This window comes from Pygocentrus nattereri, chromosome 4 (assembly GCF_015220715.1).
Source record: "Pygocentrus nattereri isolate fPygNat1 chromosome 4, fPygNat1.pri, whole genome shotgun sequence".
Taxonomy (NCBI): Eukaryota; Metazoa; Chordata; class Actinopteri; order Characiformes; family Serrasalmidae; genus Pygocentrus; species Pygocentrus nattereri.
The window spans coordinates 1218879-1235519 of NC_051214.1; the positions used below are offsets into that span (position 1 = coordinate 1218879).

The following is a 16641-nucleotide window of genomic DNA, read 5'->3' on the forward strand; positions in this document are numbered from 1 at the left end:
TCGCCCTCTCTCTCTCTCTCGCCCTCTCTCTCTCTCTGTCTCTCTCTCTCGCCCTCTCTCTCTCTCTGTGTCTCTCTCTCTCTCTCTCTCTCTCTCTCTCTCTCTCTCGCCCTCTCTCTCGCCCTCTCCCTCTCTCTCTCTCGCCCTCTCTCTCTCTCTCTCTGTCTCTCTCTCTCTCTCTCTCTCTCTCTCTCTCTCTCTCTCTCTCTCTCTCTCTCGCCCCCTCTCTCTCTCTCTCTCTCTCTCTCTCTCTCTCGCCCTCTCTCTCTCGCTCTCTCTCTCTCTCTCTCTCTCTCTCGCCCTCTGTCTCTCTCTCTCTCTCTCTCTCTCTCTCTCTCTCTCTCTCTCTCTCGCCCTCTGTCTCTCGCCCTCTGTCTCTCGCCCTCTGTCTCTCGCCCCCTCTCTCTCTCTCTCTCTCTCTCTCTCGCCCTCTCTCTCTCGCTCTCTCTCTCTCTCTCTCTCTCTCTCTCGCCCTCTCTCTCTCGCTCTCTCTCTCTCTCTCTCTCTCTCTCGCCCTCTCTCTCTCGCCCTCTCTCTCTCTCTGTCTGTCTCTCTCTCTCTCTCTCTCTCTCTCGCCCTCTCTCTCTCTCTGTCTCTCTCTCGCCCTCTCCCTCTCTCTCTCTCGCCCTCTCTCTCTCTCTCTCTCTCTCTCGCCCTCTCTCTCTCTCTGTGTCTCTCTCTCTCTCTCTCTCTCTCTCTCTCGCCCTCTCTCTCTCTCGCCCTCTCTCTCGCCCTCTCCCTCTCTCTCTCTCGCCCTCTCTCTCTATCTCTCTGTCTCTCTCTCTCTCTCTCTCTCTCTCTCTCTCTCTCTCTCTCTCTCTCTCTCTCTCGCCCTCTGTCTCTCGCCCCCTCTCTCTCTCTCTCTCTCGCCCTCTGTCTCTCGCCCCCTCTCTCTCTCTCTCTCTCGCCCTCTGTCTCTCGCCCCCTCTCTCTCGCTCTCTCTCTCTCTCTCTCTCTCTCTCTCTCTCGCCCTCTGTCTCTCGCCCTCTCTCTCTCTCTCTCTCGCCCTCTCTCTCTCTCTCTCTCTCTCTCTCTCTCTCTCTCTCTCTCTCGCCCTCTGTCTCTCGCCCTCTCTCTCTCTCTCTCTCTCTCTCCCTCTCTCTCTCTCGCCCTCTCTCTCTCTCTCTCGCCCTCTCTCTCTCTCTCTCTCTCTCTCTCTCTCTCGCCCTCTGTCTCTCGCCCTCTCTCTCTCTCTCTCTCTCTCTCTCTCTCTCTCTCTCTCTCTCTCGCCCTCTATACAGTCTCTCTCTCTCTCTCTCTCTCTCTCTGATCCTCTGAAGGCGCGTCTGGAACGAATCATGTGGAATGCATTGGCCCTGATGGAGCTGAGCTGCCCTCTGATTGGTCGGTTTGTTGTGCTGGAATGTCTCTGGCAGCCGATACTCGTTCGGCCAGATTAGGATCGTTAGAGTCTGAACAGATCGACTCGCCGCTCGTCAAACCGACGCGTCCCGACACCTGTCGAGCGACGTTTTAGCGATGGAGCTGATCGAGTCCATCAGATGAGCACAATACAGGATACTGAGATATTGTGATATCTTGGGAAAATACTGTGATACTGATTGGTGTCAATACCGTGTCAATACTCTGCTCTTCTACTTAAGGACCAGCATAACGTTTTTAACTGGACGGAAATGGGAAAAGGGTTCATTCCGCTCGTCTTCCGCAGGCTGTCTGTAGGTCTGAGATAGTAAAGTAACAGGTTTGAAAAGCTGTTAAAGCCGTACAGATGGTGTAGCAGCGTTAGCAGCTAAAACCAGCTGAAAGAACCGGTTCTGTTTGTGAGAGAACCCAGAGCAGATCCCCACAGCGCTGGAGAACAGGACGTTTATGAAGTACTTTGTTGGTCCAGAGAGACAGGAGAACGTCTCCGGAGAGCCGTTAAGGACGTCGGAGGCCTGAGATCCACAGCGGCGCGGGCCAATTAAACAGCAGCAGCTCGTTAGTGAGAGAGAGGCTAATCGGTGTCGACGCTGCTCTGCTTCCCCGGTGATGGCGACGGACGAAGGAGGTCAGAAAATGTGGCGGCACTGAAGACGTGATCGAGTTAAGTTTAAAAATCGGTTGCCTTTCGGTTTTAACGTTCAGCTCTACGAAGAAAAACGAATTATTTAACAGAACGCTGGTAAACAACGTGCCTGTCCCTCGACCGGATGAACACAGGTTTTATTTAAAGATGATCTCGGTCGCTGGGATTTAAATGCCCTAATATTTCAGCTTTGGGCTCACGAGGAGCGCAGCTAGACTGGCTGGCTGTAGTTCGACTGATATGTGGACGTGCTGAGTCAAGGCAGCGGCTCGTTAACTCAGACGCTGGAGAGGTGCTTCAGAGTTTCAGTCTCGGGTAAATAGTCGGCGAGAGTCACGCAGGTCAGTTTATCTAGAACACCAAACCGCTCTGAACGACTCTGTTTACATTTTAACTGTTTAGTTATTTGGGAATTTTGTAAAATGTGTGGGATTCGCCTTTGAATCTGGTCTGAGCTGCGTTCCTGAATGGGTAGAATAACGGACGGTGTGGCTCTCGGTTCCTGAGCCTGCAGGAGAATAAAGAGGCGTTGGGTGGTGTGTGGGGGGTTCTGCCCGGCGTGGACGGTCAGTGTGACACACAGATAAGCAGTGTGTGAACGTCCTTCAGTATCAGCTGAGAGCAGAGCTCAGTGCTGAGGGTGGAGGTTGGAGACACTGCCACTCTAACAGCACTTTATACAGATGGACTTGCCGTTAGACGCTCGGCGTCCTCCCCGGGAGCTGCCGCCGCTCCTTTCTACTCCTCTCCTGCTGCTGCTGCTTCTGTTGTTTAATAGGTGGCGATATCCTGCCTCCAGCTTCCATGCTCCCAAATATTCCATCGCCAGGCTCTTTTCTGAGCATCTGATGATTACGTTCAGTACTTCTAGACCACTGATCATGATGGATCTTAAAGGAGACGCACCTTGACCGATTCTAGGGCCTCTAAACTACCGTGACCACCAGCAGTGGCGTCATATGTCAGATTAGAGCTGAATGGATTTGGGCCCCTTCGCTCTTTCCTGTTCACTGAATAAAACAGTTGATAAAGCAAAAAATGACTGTTTTTATAAGATTAACCAGAAACATTAATTATGGTAATATGCATTGTAGATTGCCACCCCAGCATAAACCGTAAAAAATTCAACTGAATTAAAAATGAATCAAGATTGAGGTTTTTGATATTGTTTGTTTTTCAGTGTTGCGTGTTGTTTTCTGTGGGTAAACACTTCCTCTCTCTCTCTCTCTCTCTCTCTGTCTCTCTCTCTCTCTGTCTCTCTCTCTCTCTGTCTCTCTCTCTCTGTCTCTCTCTCTCTCTCTCTCTCTCTCTCTGTCTCTCTCTCTCTCTCTCTCTCTCTCTCTCTCTCTCTCTCTCTCTCTCTGTCTCTCTCTCTCTCTCTCTCTCTCTCTGTCTCTCTCTCTCTCTCTCTCTCTCTCTCTCTCTCTCTCTCTCTCTCTCTCCCTCTCTCCCTCTCTCTTTCTCTCTTCCTCTGTCTCTCTCTCTCTCTCTCTCTCTCTCTTTCTCTGTCTCTCTCTCTCTCTCTCTCTCTCTCTCTCTCTCTCTCTGTCTCTCTCTGTCTCTCTCTGTCTCTCTCTGTCTCTCTCTGTCTCTCTCTCTCTCTCTCTCTCTCTCTCTCTCTCTCTCTCTCTCTCTCTCTCTCTGTCTGTAGAGGATGAAGTTCCTGCTCCTGCAGCAGAAGTATCTGGAGTACTTGGAGGACGGGAAGGTTCTGGAAGCGTTACAAGTGTTGAGAGGAGAACTGACGCCGCTCAAGTACAACACAGACCGCATCCACGTTCTCAGCGGGTAACTGACCAGCACGGCAATAACCCGGAACCTCTGATCTGTAACCTTTAACTAATGACCGTGCAGACCTGGTGGAACTCTAATGCGACTTTAGAAAAAGAACAGCAGCAACAGCTGGAAAAATACATGATGATAAAAATGCTGTGAAAATTTAAACTGGGCCTCGTGGATAACTTTGTTGCAAAAATGCCAAAATTAATCCGCTGATTTGATGAACTAGTGGAGTAACTTTGTTAAATGTTTTTTGCATTGTTTTGTTTAACGGTCAAGTTGCATGGCAATTGTTACAGGCAGCTCGCAAAATGCAGGTAGTTGCATGAAAGTTTCAGCCTGTAAAGCCAGTCTAAGATTGATTGGCGGTGCCGCTCCCGAGCCGTCGTTGGTTGGCGGTGCCGCTCCCGAGCCGTCGTTGGTTGGCGGTGCCGCTCCCGAGCCGTCGTTGGTTGGCGGTGCCGCTCCCGAGCCGTCGTTGGTTGGCGGTGCCGCTCCCGAGCCGTCGTTGGTTGGCGGTGCCGCTCCCGAGTATTTCCTCCAGTACAGCAGTAAAAGATGTGCATTTTCGATAGAAGTGTTTCAGTGCAGAATACAGAATAAACTTCAGCACAGCTTCATCAGACCAGGGTGGTCTCGCCCTCATATACAGGACGGCGGGTGGGGGGCCATCAACAGAGACTGTTAGATTTTAAATGAATTTGACCAGGAAAATCTTTAATTAAAATGCTGACATTTACTGTGAGTGTTTTTGTTGTGCAGGTATCTGATGTGTAGCCATGCGGAGGACCTGAGGGCGAAGGCTGAGTGGGAGGGAAAAGGGGTCAGCTCACGCTCCAGACTACTGGACAAACTACAGAGTGAGAAACACCAACACTCTCTCAGAAGAGCTCTGATCTGACCTTTTCACCATTTAATGATGAACACATCCACACAGCCTGGCCTCAGCAGACATACAGCACTGTGCAGAAGTCAGAGACCTCCTTTCATTTATTTAGCCTCCAGTCAAAACAGCCATTAAGCACGAGTTATTCATTAGATGTTTCTGAGGAGGTTGGATAGAAGATCATCCTCTTGAGACAGACAAAGTGAGTTTTCAAACACTTATTAAAAGATCCAGAGAAAACTGGGCTCCTAACAACCACCTGAAAAAGCTGGTCGACCCCAAAACTGCCCCCATCAGATAAACAGCACTGAAAGCTTTGATCTCTGAGAGAGAGGAGAAGATCAAGCTGCTTCAGATCTGAAAACATCCACAGGGGTTTCTGTCCATCCTTCCACTGTGAGAAGAGAATAAAGAAGCTGGACGATGGACTGACCGCCCCAGAGTCCAGACCTCAGCACCACTGAATGGGTTTGATTCAGAAAATCAACCAGCTTCTCAGACTGAGCTTTGGAGGCGTGTCTGCAGGTTCTTTGAGAAGCAGGAAATGAGGCTTCTGAGAAGAACGGAAGCTGGAATGAAGGGAGAGAGAGACTCACTGACTGGACACGGCTGAGAGGAGATGTAGCTGCTGAGAGTTCTGGGTAATTTTCTGATGCAGAAAAACGAATGGCTGTTTTGGAAACTTTGTTTAGTGCAGACTGGTCTCAGACTTTTGCACAGAGCTGTATGCGCCTGGATACTCGTACACATTTATACACGGCCAGACTCGCGTTTTCAGCTATAATTACCTGCGAGTTGCTGAGCTGGTTTCTTGGAGCCGGAATAAGATTAAATGTGGGCTGTAAAGGCCTTGCAGCCCTTTGCTTAAAGGGGAATGCCACCAAAATTCCTACATAACTCAGTGTGTGAGATGTAATCAGAGAGATTCAGAGGGTTTGGTGTGAAACGGTTCAGACGTCTTTACAGTGATGGTGATGGGATCCAGGCGTCGCCATGACTACAACACAGATATAGACACTTTATTTACCATCTAGAACCACCAGAGAACCTACATGAGTCTTCTGAGTTTATATGGAATGTTGATGATGGAAAACAGTGGAAAATCTGGAATAATGAGTTTTCTTTGGGGACTATTTTGCTGCACTCTGTTTACATCTCAACCACTTAATTATGCAGAAAATAATGAGAAATTGGTAGAATTCTCCTTAAAGCCGTGTCCGGAGACAAACATCATTTGATACTGAGCATCCTTGCGAATTATTGTGCCTTATGTAAATAAATGTATGTAGACACACAGTAAATGACACACAGCGCCATCTAGTGTACAGACAACTACACAATAGCCTTATTTTAACAGGAAACTTTAAGCCTAAACAAAATGGTTTAATAATTTGATTGAAAATGCCTCAGCAGTGTGTCATCAATCTCAAACAGATGTTTAGAGTGTGTGTGTGTGTGTGTGTGTGTGTGTGTGTGTGTGTGTGTAGCATACCTCCCCCCCTCGGTGATGCTTCCTCCGCGGAGACTCCACACACTCCTGCGGCAGGCGGTGGAGCTACAGAGGGACCGCTGCCTTTACCACAATACCAAGCTGGACAACAGCCTGGACTCAGTGTCTTTACTGCTGGACCATGTCTGCAGCAGGTACACCCCCCCCCCCCCCACACACACGTGACCACTACAGTGGTATAAAGCCCCCCAGCATCACCCCCCACATGCTAATGTCAGTTACAGGGCTCAAATGTCCACGTTTAATCTAGAACAGCCAAAACTGTTCGCTTGGCGCTGCACAGTAAATCGAATCTTCGTCTGTGAGATGATTGTTTACGCATTCCGTTATAAAAAGTTCTAGCCTTCTTAATAGACTTTCTTTTCCCTGGGTATAAGATAACGGCGAACTGTCGGCGTGGCAGCGTAGTGACGTAAGGCTGCCTTCGAAGTGCATCTCCGTTCGGTTTGATGTGCCTCCATCACAAAGCTGCGTTAGGCAGTGACTTACAACACAGCACAGGCAGCAGGACATCGAGGCAGCCTTCAGTTCGGGACACGGCCTCTAAATACTGATTTCCTGTTCGTGTCTGTTTTTCCAGAAAGCAGTTCCCATGTTACACCCAGCAGATCCTGACAGAGCACTGTAACGAAGTTTGGTTCTGCAAGTTCTCCAACGACGGCACCAAACTGGCCACAGGCTCCAAAGACACCACAGTCATCGTCTGGCAGGTCGACCCGGTCAGTGCAGAGCCACTTTGGCTGACCCCTCTATGGGAGAAACCTCTGTTCTGCATTGTTATGTTTTCTGCGGCTCCTGCTCTGGAACACATCTGGTTCAGACTCTTTAGATCACTGTCAAACACCGTAATTAAAAAAATGTACAGTTTTACAGATGTGGTCAGTCAGACAAAGTACGTACGAGGAGCTACGAGGGAGATTAATGAAGATTGAACCTCGACGATTAGCGTGAAGTCATTCGGCGTGTATTGTGAAAATTTCTTGTGGTGTCATAATATTATATAACCACCTGTATGATGTCACAGCGCTCTGTAATTCACCACAGCGCACCTTCTTCAGTGTTCTACTGCTTAACTTGGTGTCAGGTTGTGTTTTAATCAGGCTGTTGGTCATTTTTTCATCTGATTCCTCATATTTGCCTGTAAAATCTGTGTGTTTTTAATGTAATAACTACACACATCACCTGTTCCCTGTCGTCAGGAGACACACCAGCTGAAGCTGTGGCGGACGTTGGAGGGACACGCTTACGGAGTGTCTTACCTGGCCTGGAGTCCGGACGACACTTACCTCATCGCCTGCGGACCGGACGACTGCTCTGAACTCTGGCTCTGGAACGTACAGGTAACTCCACCTCCAGAGGCACTGTACCTCTACCTGTCCTGCAGGTAACCATGCCTCTAAGGCACTATACCGCTACCTGTCCTGTTCCTCTAAAGTCATTGTACTACTACTACTACTGTACTACTGCTTCACCTGTCCTGCAGGTAACCCTGCCTCCAGAGACACTGTACCTGTACCTGTTCTGTTCCTCTGTAGGCACTTTGCCTCCTGCTGGTAACCCAGTGTCTAAAGGCACTGTGCCTAATTCTGCTTGTCCTGCAGGTAACCCTGCCGCCTAAAGGCCCTGTAATTCTGCCTGTCCTGCGGGTAACCCTGCCGCCTAAAGGCCCTGTAATTCTGCCTGTTCTGCGGGTAACCCTGCTGCCTAAAGGCCCTGTAATTCTGCCTGTCCTGCGGGTAACCCTGCCGCCTAAAGGCCCTGTAATTCTGCCTGTCCTGCGGGTAACCCTGCCGCCTAAAGGCCCTGTAATTCTGCCTGTTCTGCGGGTAACCCTGCCGCCTAAAGGCCCTGTAATTCTGCCTGTTCTGCGGGTAACCCTGCCGCCTAAAGGCCCTGTAATTCTGCCTGTTCTGCGGGTAACCCTGCCGCCTAAAGGCCCTGGAATTCTGCCTGTCCTGCGGGTAACCCTGCCGCCTAAAGGCCCTGGAATTCTGCCTGTTCTGCGGGTAACCCTGCCGCCTAAAGGCCCTGGAATTCTGCCTGTCCTGCGGGTAACCCTGCCGCCTAAAGGCCCTGGAATTCTGCCTGTCCTGCGGGTAACCCTGCCGCCTAAAGGCCCTGGAATTCTGCCTGTCCTGCGGGTAACCCTGCCGCCTAAAGGCCCTGGAATTCTGCCTGTCCTGCGGGTAACCCTGCCGCCTAAAGGCCCTGGAATTCTGCCTGTCCTGCGGGTAACCCTGCCGCCTAAAGGCCCTGGAATTCTGCCTGTCCTGCGGGTAACCCTGCCGCCTAAAGGCCCTGGAATTCTGCCTGTCCTGCGGGTAACCCTGCCGCCTAAAGGCCCTGGAATTCTGCCTGTCCTGCGGGTAACCCTGCCGCCTAAAGGCCCTGGAATTCTGCCTGTCCTGCAAAGCTTCAGTTAAATTAAAATTTTTAGCTGAGCCCAAATCTTGGACGAGTCCAAGTTCTGTTTCTGTACATTGAGCTTGTTATTCAACTCCATAATGATGCTCTTGGTTTGGAATATGATGTGAAACAAGTTCCCATATGTGTGATGGTCAGGAGTCTGCAGACTTTTGGCCATATGGTGTATTTGTAATTCTGTAGGTATTAAATATCCCCTCCTACCCCCTCCCACCCCATGAAATGCTTTGCTACATTGCATGAAGGCATATTGGACTGAAAATCTTAAATTACAGGACTGAACTGTGTATAATGAAGAACTCTGGGTTCATCGTGTAATTATAGTCATGTTAGTAAGTTTGATTTTCAGAGTGTTGAGTGAGTTTTGTCTCCCCCTGGTGTTCAGTCAGGAGAACTGCGTACGAAAATGAGCCAGTCTCACGAGGACAGTCTGACCAGCGTCGCCTGGAACCCCGACGGTAAAAGATTCGTGACAGGCGGACAGCGGGGGCAGTTCTATCAATGCGTGAGTCCACCGAGACCTTTTACCCGACTGGCTTATTGATTTAATTTGCGGTGTAATTGATTGATGTGACTGTGCTGTCTGGTCAGGATCTGGACGGTAACCTGCTGGACTCGTGGGAAGGCGTGCGTGTGCAGTGTCTGTGGTGTCTCAGTGACGGACGGACTGTTCTGGCCTCCGACACACATCAGCGTATCCGTGGTTACAACTTTGAGGACCTTACAGATAGAAACATGTCAGCAACGCTTCTGTATTACTGTTATTGATCTGTTATTGATCACTTGCTATTACATCTATTTCTATTACTAATTGTTATTATTAAAGTATTACTACTACTGTTACTTTTAAAATAATACTACTATTATTGTTTTTCTATTACTGTTATATTATTGCTACTTCTGTTATTGTTATATTACTACTACAGTTATTAAGGTATTAGTAGTATGCTTATATTATCGCTGCAGTTATAATTAAAATATTACTGTTATAGTTATTGTTGTAATACTGCTGCTACTGTTATTATTCTATTGCTGTATATGCCATAGTTGCTCTTACTACTACTATTGGTACTAATATTCTCCTAGTGCTTTTGCTTAATTGCTGTTGAATCATCTATTATTATTATTATTATTATTATTATTATTATTATCAGTGCTTTTTCTTTGCTAAATACTGAAATGTATGTTCTCTTTTGCAGAGTTCAGGAGGACCATCCTATCATGTCTTTCACTGTTTCCAAGAATGGAAGATTAGCTTTGTTAAATGTAGCAACTCAGGTAAGCAACAGGATGTAAAATAAACAGTAGATATGATGTTTTAGTGCTCGCATTGCAGAATCATGAGGTGTCTGAACTCTGTTCTCCACCAGGGGGCAGTGGAGCCTGTTTTACATTCAGTCAGAGGAAGTACTGCTGCCCATGGCGGCAGCCAGAGCTGCTTAATGAGGAGTCTGGCTTCTTCCCGTTTCTCTCATTTGATCAAAAGCAGGACTCCAAAACTAACTGACCGGTCAGCGTTACTGCCACTGAGCGCTGATCGGTCAGCGTTACTGCCACTGAGCGCTGATCGGTCAGCGTTACTGCCACTGAGCTGTTGTGCTGTTCAAGAAATTAAAATATTCTTTTACAGTAAAAAGTCTTTGTAAATGATGGTTTTGCTCAAATGCTCACTGTGTTTACAGACTTACTGTCTCTCTCTGTCTCTCTCTCTCTGTCTCTCTCTCTCTGTCTGTCTGTCTTTCTCTCTCGCTGTCTTTCTCTCTGTCTCACTCTCTCTCGCTCTCTCTCTCTCTCTTGCTGTCTCGCTCGCTCGCTCGCTCTCTCTGTCTCACTCTCTCTCGCGCTCTCTCTCTGTCTCTTGCTGTCTCGCTCGCTCGCTCGCTCTCTCTGTCTCTCTCTGTCTCTCTCGCTCTCTCTCACTCTCTCTGTCTCTCTCTCTCGCTCTCTCTCTCTTGCTGTCTCGCTCGCTCGCTCGCTCTCTCTGTCTCTCTCGCTCTCTCTCTCGCTCGCTCTCTGTCTCTCTCTCTCGCTCTCTCTCGCTCTCTCTCGCTCTCTCTGTCTCTCTCTGTCTCTCTCGCTCTCTCTCTCTCTCTCTCTGTCTCTCTCTGTCTCTCTCGCTCTCTCTCTCTCTTGCTGTCTCGCTCGCTCGCTCTCTCTGTCTCTCTCGCTCTCTCGCTCGCTCTCTCTCGCTCTCTGTCTCTCTCGCTCTCGCTCGCTCTCTCTCTGTCTCTCTCGCTCGCTCTCTGTCTCGCTCTCTCTCTCTCTCACTTTCGCGCGCGCACGCTCTCTCTCGCTCTCTCTCTCGCGCTCTCTCCCTCCCTCTCTCCCTCCCTCTCTCTCTCGCTCGCTCTGTCTGTCGCTCTCGCTCTCTCTCGCGCTCTCTCTCCCTCTCTCCCTCCCTCTCTCTCTTGCTCGCTCTCTCGCTCGCTCTGTCTGTGTCGCTCTCGTTCTCTCGCTCTCTCTCGCTCTTTGTCTCTCTCGCTCTCTCTCGCTCTTTGTCTCTCTCTCTCGCTCTCTCTCGCTCTTTGTCTCTCTCTCACTCTCTCTCTCTCTCGCTCTGTCTGTGTCGCTCTCGCTCTCTCTAGGGAGTCCATCTCTGGGACCTGCAGGACCGTGTGTTGGTCAGGAAGTATCAGGGAGTGACCCAGGGCTTCTACACCATACACTCCTGTTTTGGAGGACACAACGAGGACTTCATCGCCAGCGGCAGCGAAGGTACACACAACCCCACCGCTGCGACCTCTGACCCCTAGGACAGTCACGACTGTGACCCTGTTTTCCGTTAGCAGGGTCCTGTAGATTTAGTTGTTTTTGTTAGCAAACTTGGGTAGAGTTTGGCCTAGTTAGCAGTTATTAAGGTTTATTAGATGCATATAAAGAGTATCGATATCTATGATAGTTAAACGTTTATCGTGGCATTATGACCTACTGTCACTGTAGTTTTACACTGCAAGTTTTCCTCTCTCTCTCTCTCTCTCTCTCTCTCTCTCTCTCTCTCTCTCTCTCTCTCTCTCTCTCTTTCTCTCTTTCTCTGTGTCTCTCTCTCTCTCTCTTTCTCTCTTTCTCTGTGTCTCTCTCTCTCTCTCTTTCTCTTTCTCTGTGTCTCTCTTTCTCTTTCTCTGTGTCTCTCTCTCTCTCTTTCTCTGTGTCTCTCTCTCTCTCTCTCTCTCTCTTCTGTCTCTCTCTCTCTGTCTGTCTCTGTCTCTCTCTCTCTCTCTGTCTGTCTCTGTCTCTCTCTCTCTGTCTCTCTCTCTCTCTGTCTGTCTGTCTCTCTCTCTCTCTGTCTCTCTCTCTTCTCTCTCTTTCTCAGATCATAAAGTCTATATCTGGCACAAGCGCAGTGAGCTGCCGATAGCGGAGTTGACGGGTCACACTCGTACGGTGAACTGCGTGAGCTGGAACCCGTGTGTGCCAAGTCTGATGGCCAGCGCCTCAGACGACGGCACTGTCCGCATCTGGGGCCCCGCCCCCTTCCTGGACACACAGGAAGTGGATGGATTCAATGGTATGCTCGGTCACACGGCATGATGACAATCGCACTGCTCACACAATGATAGGTTATATTAGAGACCATCAACGTTACAGATGCACGCCTAGTCACGCACACGCAGACACGCCTAGTCACGGACGCTCACGCGCGCGCAGACACGCCTAGTCGTGGACGCGCCCGCAGACACGCCTAGTCGCGGACGCACACGCAGACACGCCTAGTCGCGGACGCTCACGCACACGCAGACACGCCTAGTCGCGGACGCTCACGCACACGCAGACACGCCTAGTCGCGGACGCGCGCGCAGACACGCCTAGTCGCGGACGCTCACGCACACGCAGACACGCCTAGTCGCGGACGCGCGCGCACACGCAGACACGCCTAGTCGCGGACGCTCACGCGCGCGCAGACACGCCTAGTCGCGGACGCTCACGCGCGCGCAGACACGCCTAGTCGCGGACGCGCGCGCAGACACGCCTAGTCGCGGACGCTCACGCACACGCAGACACGCCTAGTCGCGGACGCTCACGCACACGCAGACACGCCTAGTCGCGGACGCTCACGCACACGCAGACACGCCTAGTCGCGGACGCTCACGCGCGCGCAGACACGCCTAGTCGCGGACGCGCGCGCAGACACGCCTAGTCGCGGACGCACACGCGCGCGCAGACACGCCTAGTCGCGGACGCTCACGCGCGCGCAGACACGCCTAGTCGCGGACGCTCACGCGCGCGCAGACACGCCTAGTCGCGGACGCGCGCGCAGACAGACACGCCTAGTCGCGGACGCTCGCGCAGACACGCCTAGTCGCGGACGCGCGCGCAGACAGACACGCCTAGTCGCGGACGCGCGCGCAGACAGACACGCCTAGTCGCGGACGCTCGCGCAGACACGCCTAGTCGCGGACGCTCACGCACACGCAGACACGCCTAGTCGCGGACGCTCACGCACACGCAGACACGCCTAGTCGCAGACGCTCACGCACACGCAGACACGGATGCTCTCAGTCACAGACACTCGCGCACACAGACACACGTAGTTGTTCACGTGCGCTCACGTGAACAGACGCACAGTCACATTTTCTCTCTCTCTCTCCCTCTCTCTCTCTCTCTCTCTCTCTCTCGGTCCCTGTCTCTCTCTGTCTCTCTCTATAGAGAACTGCAGCAGTATGGACAGTTGATGGTGAAGTCTTATTTTCAAACACAGAGGAATTCTGAGAGAGAGAAAGAGAGAGAGAGAGAGAGAGAGAGAGCAGTTCATCATCTTCCACCACAAGACGACAAACAACTGAGTGAGAGTGGAAACCGACAGAAGCAAAGTTCCGAGTTCAGTTCACGTTTTTGCGCCGGCTGCATCGCGTGTGTGTGTGTGTGTGTGTGTTTGTGCGCGTGCACGTGTGTGCACGCATGTGTGAATGTGGTAGTCGTCGTTATGGCGACACTCGGCACAGGCCTGGCGCAAAGCTGTCTTCGTGGTGACTTGTATCCATCCGCTGAAGAGCAGGAAATACACTCTGCACCCTCAGCCGACGGCTCCCCAACCTGCTCACCCAAAAGAGTGAGTGTGTGTGTGTGTGTGTGAGAGAGATTGTTTCAAGTGGGGGAGGGGCAGGGCTGGGAGGCAGGTGGCGGCGTCTTATTGAGGAGATAATGATAATGATGATAGTAGTCCTCCATTTCTGATTGTGCTCCTTTTTCTCTCTTTTATACACACCCCCATATGTACACACACACACACACACACACACACACACACACACATACATATATACATACACACACGTGTGTGTGTGTAATTATTTCATTTCCTGACCTCAGAAATGGATCCATATGCTTTTTTCTCTCTCTCTCTCTCTCTCTCTCTCTCTCTCTCTCTCTCTGTCTCTCTCTCTCTCTCTCTCTGTCTCTCTCTCTGTCTCTCTCTGTCTCTCTCTCTGTCTCTCTCTGTCTCTCTCTGTCTCTCTCTCTCTCTCTCTCTCTGTCTCTCTCTCTCTCTCTCTCTCTGTCTCTCTCTCTCTCTCTCTCTGTCTCTCTCTCTCTCTCTCTCTCTCTCTCTCTCTCTCTCTGTCTCTCTCTCTCTCTCTCTCTCTCTCTCTCTCTGTCTCTCTCTCTCTCTCTCTCTCTCTCTCTCTCTCTCTCTCTCTCTCTCTCTCTCTCTCTCTGTCTCTCTCTCTCTCTCTCTCTCTCTGTCTCTCTCTCTGATCTGAGTGATGCTGTGTTGTTTACAGCTTGTTTTCAGGAGTAAGTGAGGATCTGGATCCTGCTGGTTTAAGGAGGTTTCTGTTTGTTTTTTTAGAGGATGGTTATAAGTCCTGCTCCACCCGTATCTCAGCCCTGAGTGTGTGTGTGTGTGTGTGAGTGAGTGAGTGAGAGTGTGTGAGTTTAGTTAGATTAATAATTTTAACTGAATCTGATTTGAAGCCCCAGAGAGACCTTTATCATCTGTGGAACTAAAAGAAAATACACTTTAAACTCATTTTGTAAACTTCTTGTTTTTAAAAAAAAAAACAAACACACATGGGGGGGCGTGTTCTTTTCACTTTTTCTTTTTTTTTGTTCCCCCCCTCGCATTATCACCGCTTACCTTAGAGGAGGCGTTCAGGTGAACGACTGTGAAAAAGATAAAACTGAAATAAGTGAGACGTGATCCTGAGTGAGTTCTGACCTGGAACCGAACCGGCTGAAGCGGCAGAAGCATCTGGAAATAGAACACAGCCACAGCTTTAATTACACTTACTGTGACACTCCACCTGTCAATCACACGCCCAGCTCCGCCCCTGGACGCGGGCGCTGAGGGGGTGTTCCGGGATTCGTCACAATCCAAATAAACACAAACAAATCTCCACTGGTTTTCATATTGTCAGAAGTACTGGGACGCATCCTCATTTTTTTTAACCTATGCAGCAACGCCCCGCCCCCAAAACACCCAAGTTTTCTGCCTGCAAGAGAAGCTCCACCCCAAAACACCCAAGTTTTCTACCTGTAAGAGAAGCCCAACCCCCAAGTATCTGCTTCTTTTACCTGTAAGAGAAGCTCCACCCCAAAATATCTGCTTTCTACCTGTAAGAAAAGCAGGGCTGCTAAAATACCTTCTACCTTCAAGATAAACTCCTCCCTGAAATATATCATTTTACTACCTGTAGGAAAAGCTCCTCCACCAAATACCTGTTCTTTCCTACCAGTACCCACCTTCAAATGTCTGCTTTCTCTGCCTGTAGAAGCCGTGCCCCCCCAAAAAATCCTACTTTTTCTACCTGCAGAAGCCCCCCCCCCAAACCTGCACCCCCCCCCCACCCCAAACACCTGCTTTTCTTCCTGTAGAAGAAGCCCCTACACCAAACACTTCTCCTACCTGTAGAAGCCGCTCCCTCAAATACCTTCTATGTTCTACCTGTAGGAGAAGCACCACCCTCAAATACCTCGTGTTCCACCTGCAGAAACCCCGCCCTCAAAAATCTCCTATGTTCTACCTGGAGGAGACGCCCTGCCCCTCAAATACCTCCCACGTTCCACCTGTAGGAGACGCCCCGCCCCTCAAATACCTCCCACGTTCCACCTGTAGGAGACGCCCCGCCCCTCAAATACCTCCCACGTTCCACCTGTAGGAGACGCCCCGCCCCTCAAATACCTCCCACGTTCCACCTGTAGGATACGCCCCGCCCCTCAAATACCTCCCACGTTCCACCTGTAGGAGACGCCCCGCCCCTCACATACCTCCCACGTTCCACCTGTAGGAGACGCCCCGCCCCTCAAATACCTCCCACGTTCCACCTGTAGGAGACGCCCCGCCCCTCAAATACCTCCCACGTTCCACCTGTAGGAGACGCCCCGCCCCTCAAATACCTCCCACGTTCCACCTGTAGGAGACGCCCCGCCCCTCACATATCTCCCACGTTCCACCTGTAGGAGACGCCCCGCCCCTCACATACCTCCCACGTTCCACCTGTAGGAGACGCCCCGCCCCTCAAATACCTCCCACGTTCCACCTGTAGGAGACGCCCCGCCCCTCAAATACCTCCCACGTTCCACCTGTAGGAGACGCCCCGCCCCTCAAATACCTCCCACGTTCCACCTGTAGGAGACGCCCCGCCCCTCACATACCTCCCACGTTCCACCTGTAGGAGACGCCCCGCCCCTCAAATACCTCCCACGTTCCACCTGTAGGAGACGCCCCGCCCCTCACATACCTCCCACGTTCCACCTGTAGGAGACGCCCCGCCCCTCACATACCTCCCACGTTCCACCTGTAGGAGACGCCCCGCCCCTCAAATACCTCCCACGTTCCACCTGTAGGAGACGCCCCGCCCCTCAAATACCTCCCACGTTCCACCTGTAGGAGACGCCCCGCCCCTCAAATACCTCCCACGTTACACCTGTAGGAGACGCCCCGCCCCTCACATACCTCCCACGTTCCACCTGTAGGAGACGCCCCGCCCCTCACATACCTCCCACGTTCCACCTGTAGGAGACGCCCCGCCCCTCACATACCTCCCACGTTCCACCTGTAGGAGACGCCCCGCCCCT

The 16641-nt window shown here is 51.1% G+C and overlaps 1 protein-coding gene across 1 annotated transcript in view; it reads left to right on the forward strand.

The window, feature by feature from the left end:
* wdr26b (WD repeat domain 26b) overlaps positions 1–14050 on the forward strand; it is a 27480-nt gene extending 13430 nt beyond the window's left edge. The window contains exons 4-14 of the mRNA XM_037538249.1: positions 3681–3817; positions 4571–4668; positions 6182–6338; positions 6785–6923; positions 7404–7544; positions 9014–9133; positions 9220–9365; positions 9828–9906; positions 11214–11343; positions 11939–12133; positions 13273–14050. Of these exons, the coding sequence (XP_037394146.1) occupies positions 3681–3817; positions 4571–4668; positions 6182–6338; positions 6785–6923; positions 7404–7544; positions 9014–9133; positions 9220–9365; positions 9828–9906; positions 11214–11343; positions 11939–12133; positions 13273–13298 (1368 nt within the window). The 3' untranslated portion in view covers positions 13299–14050. The remainder of the gene's footprint in view (positions 1–3680; positions 3818–4570; positions 4669–6181; positions 6339–6784; positions 6924–7403; positions 7545–9013; positions 9134–9219; positions 9366–9827; positions 9907–11213; positions 11344–11938; positions 12134–13272) is intronic.
* Positions 14051–16641: the final 2591 nt, after the last annotated feature.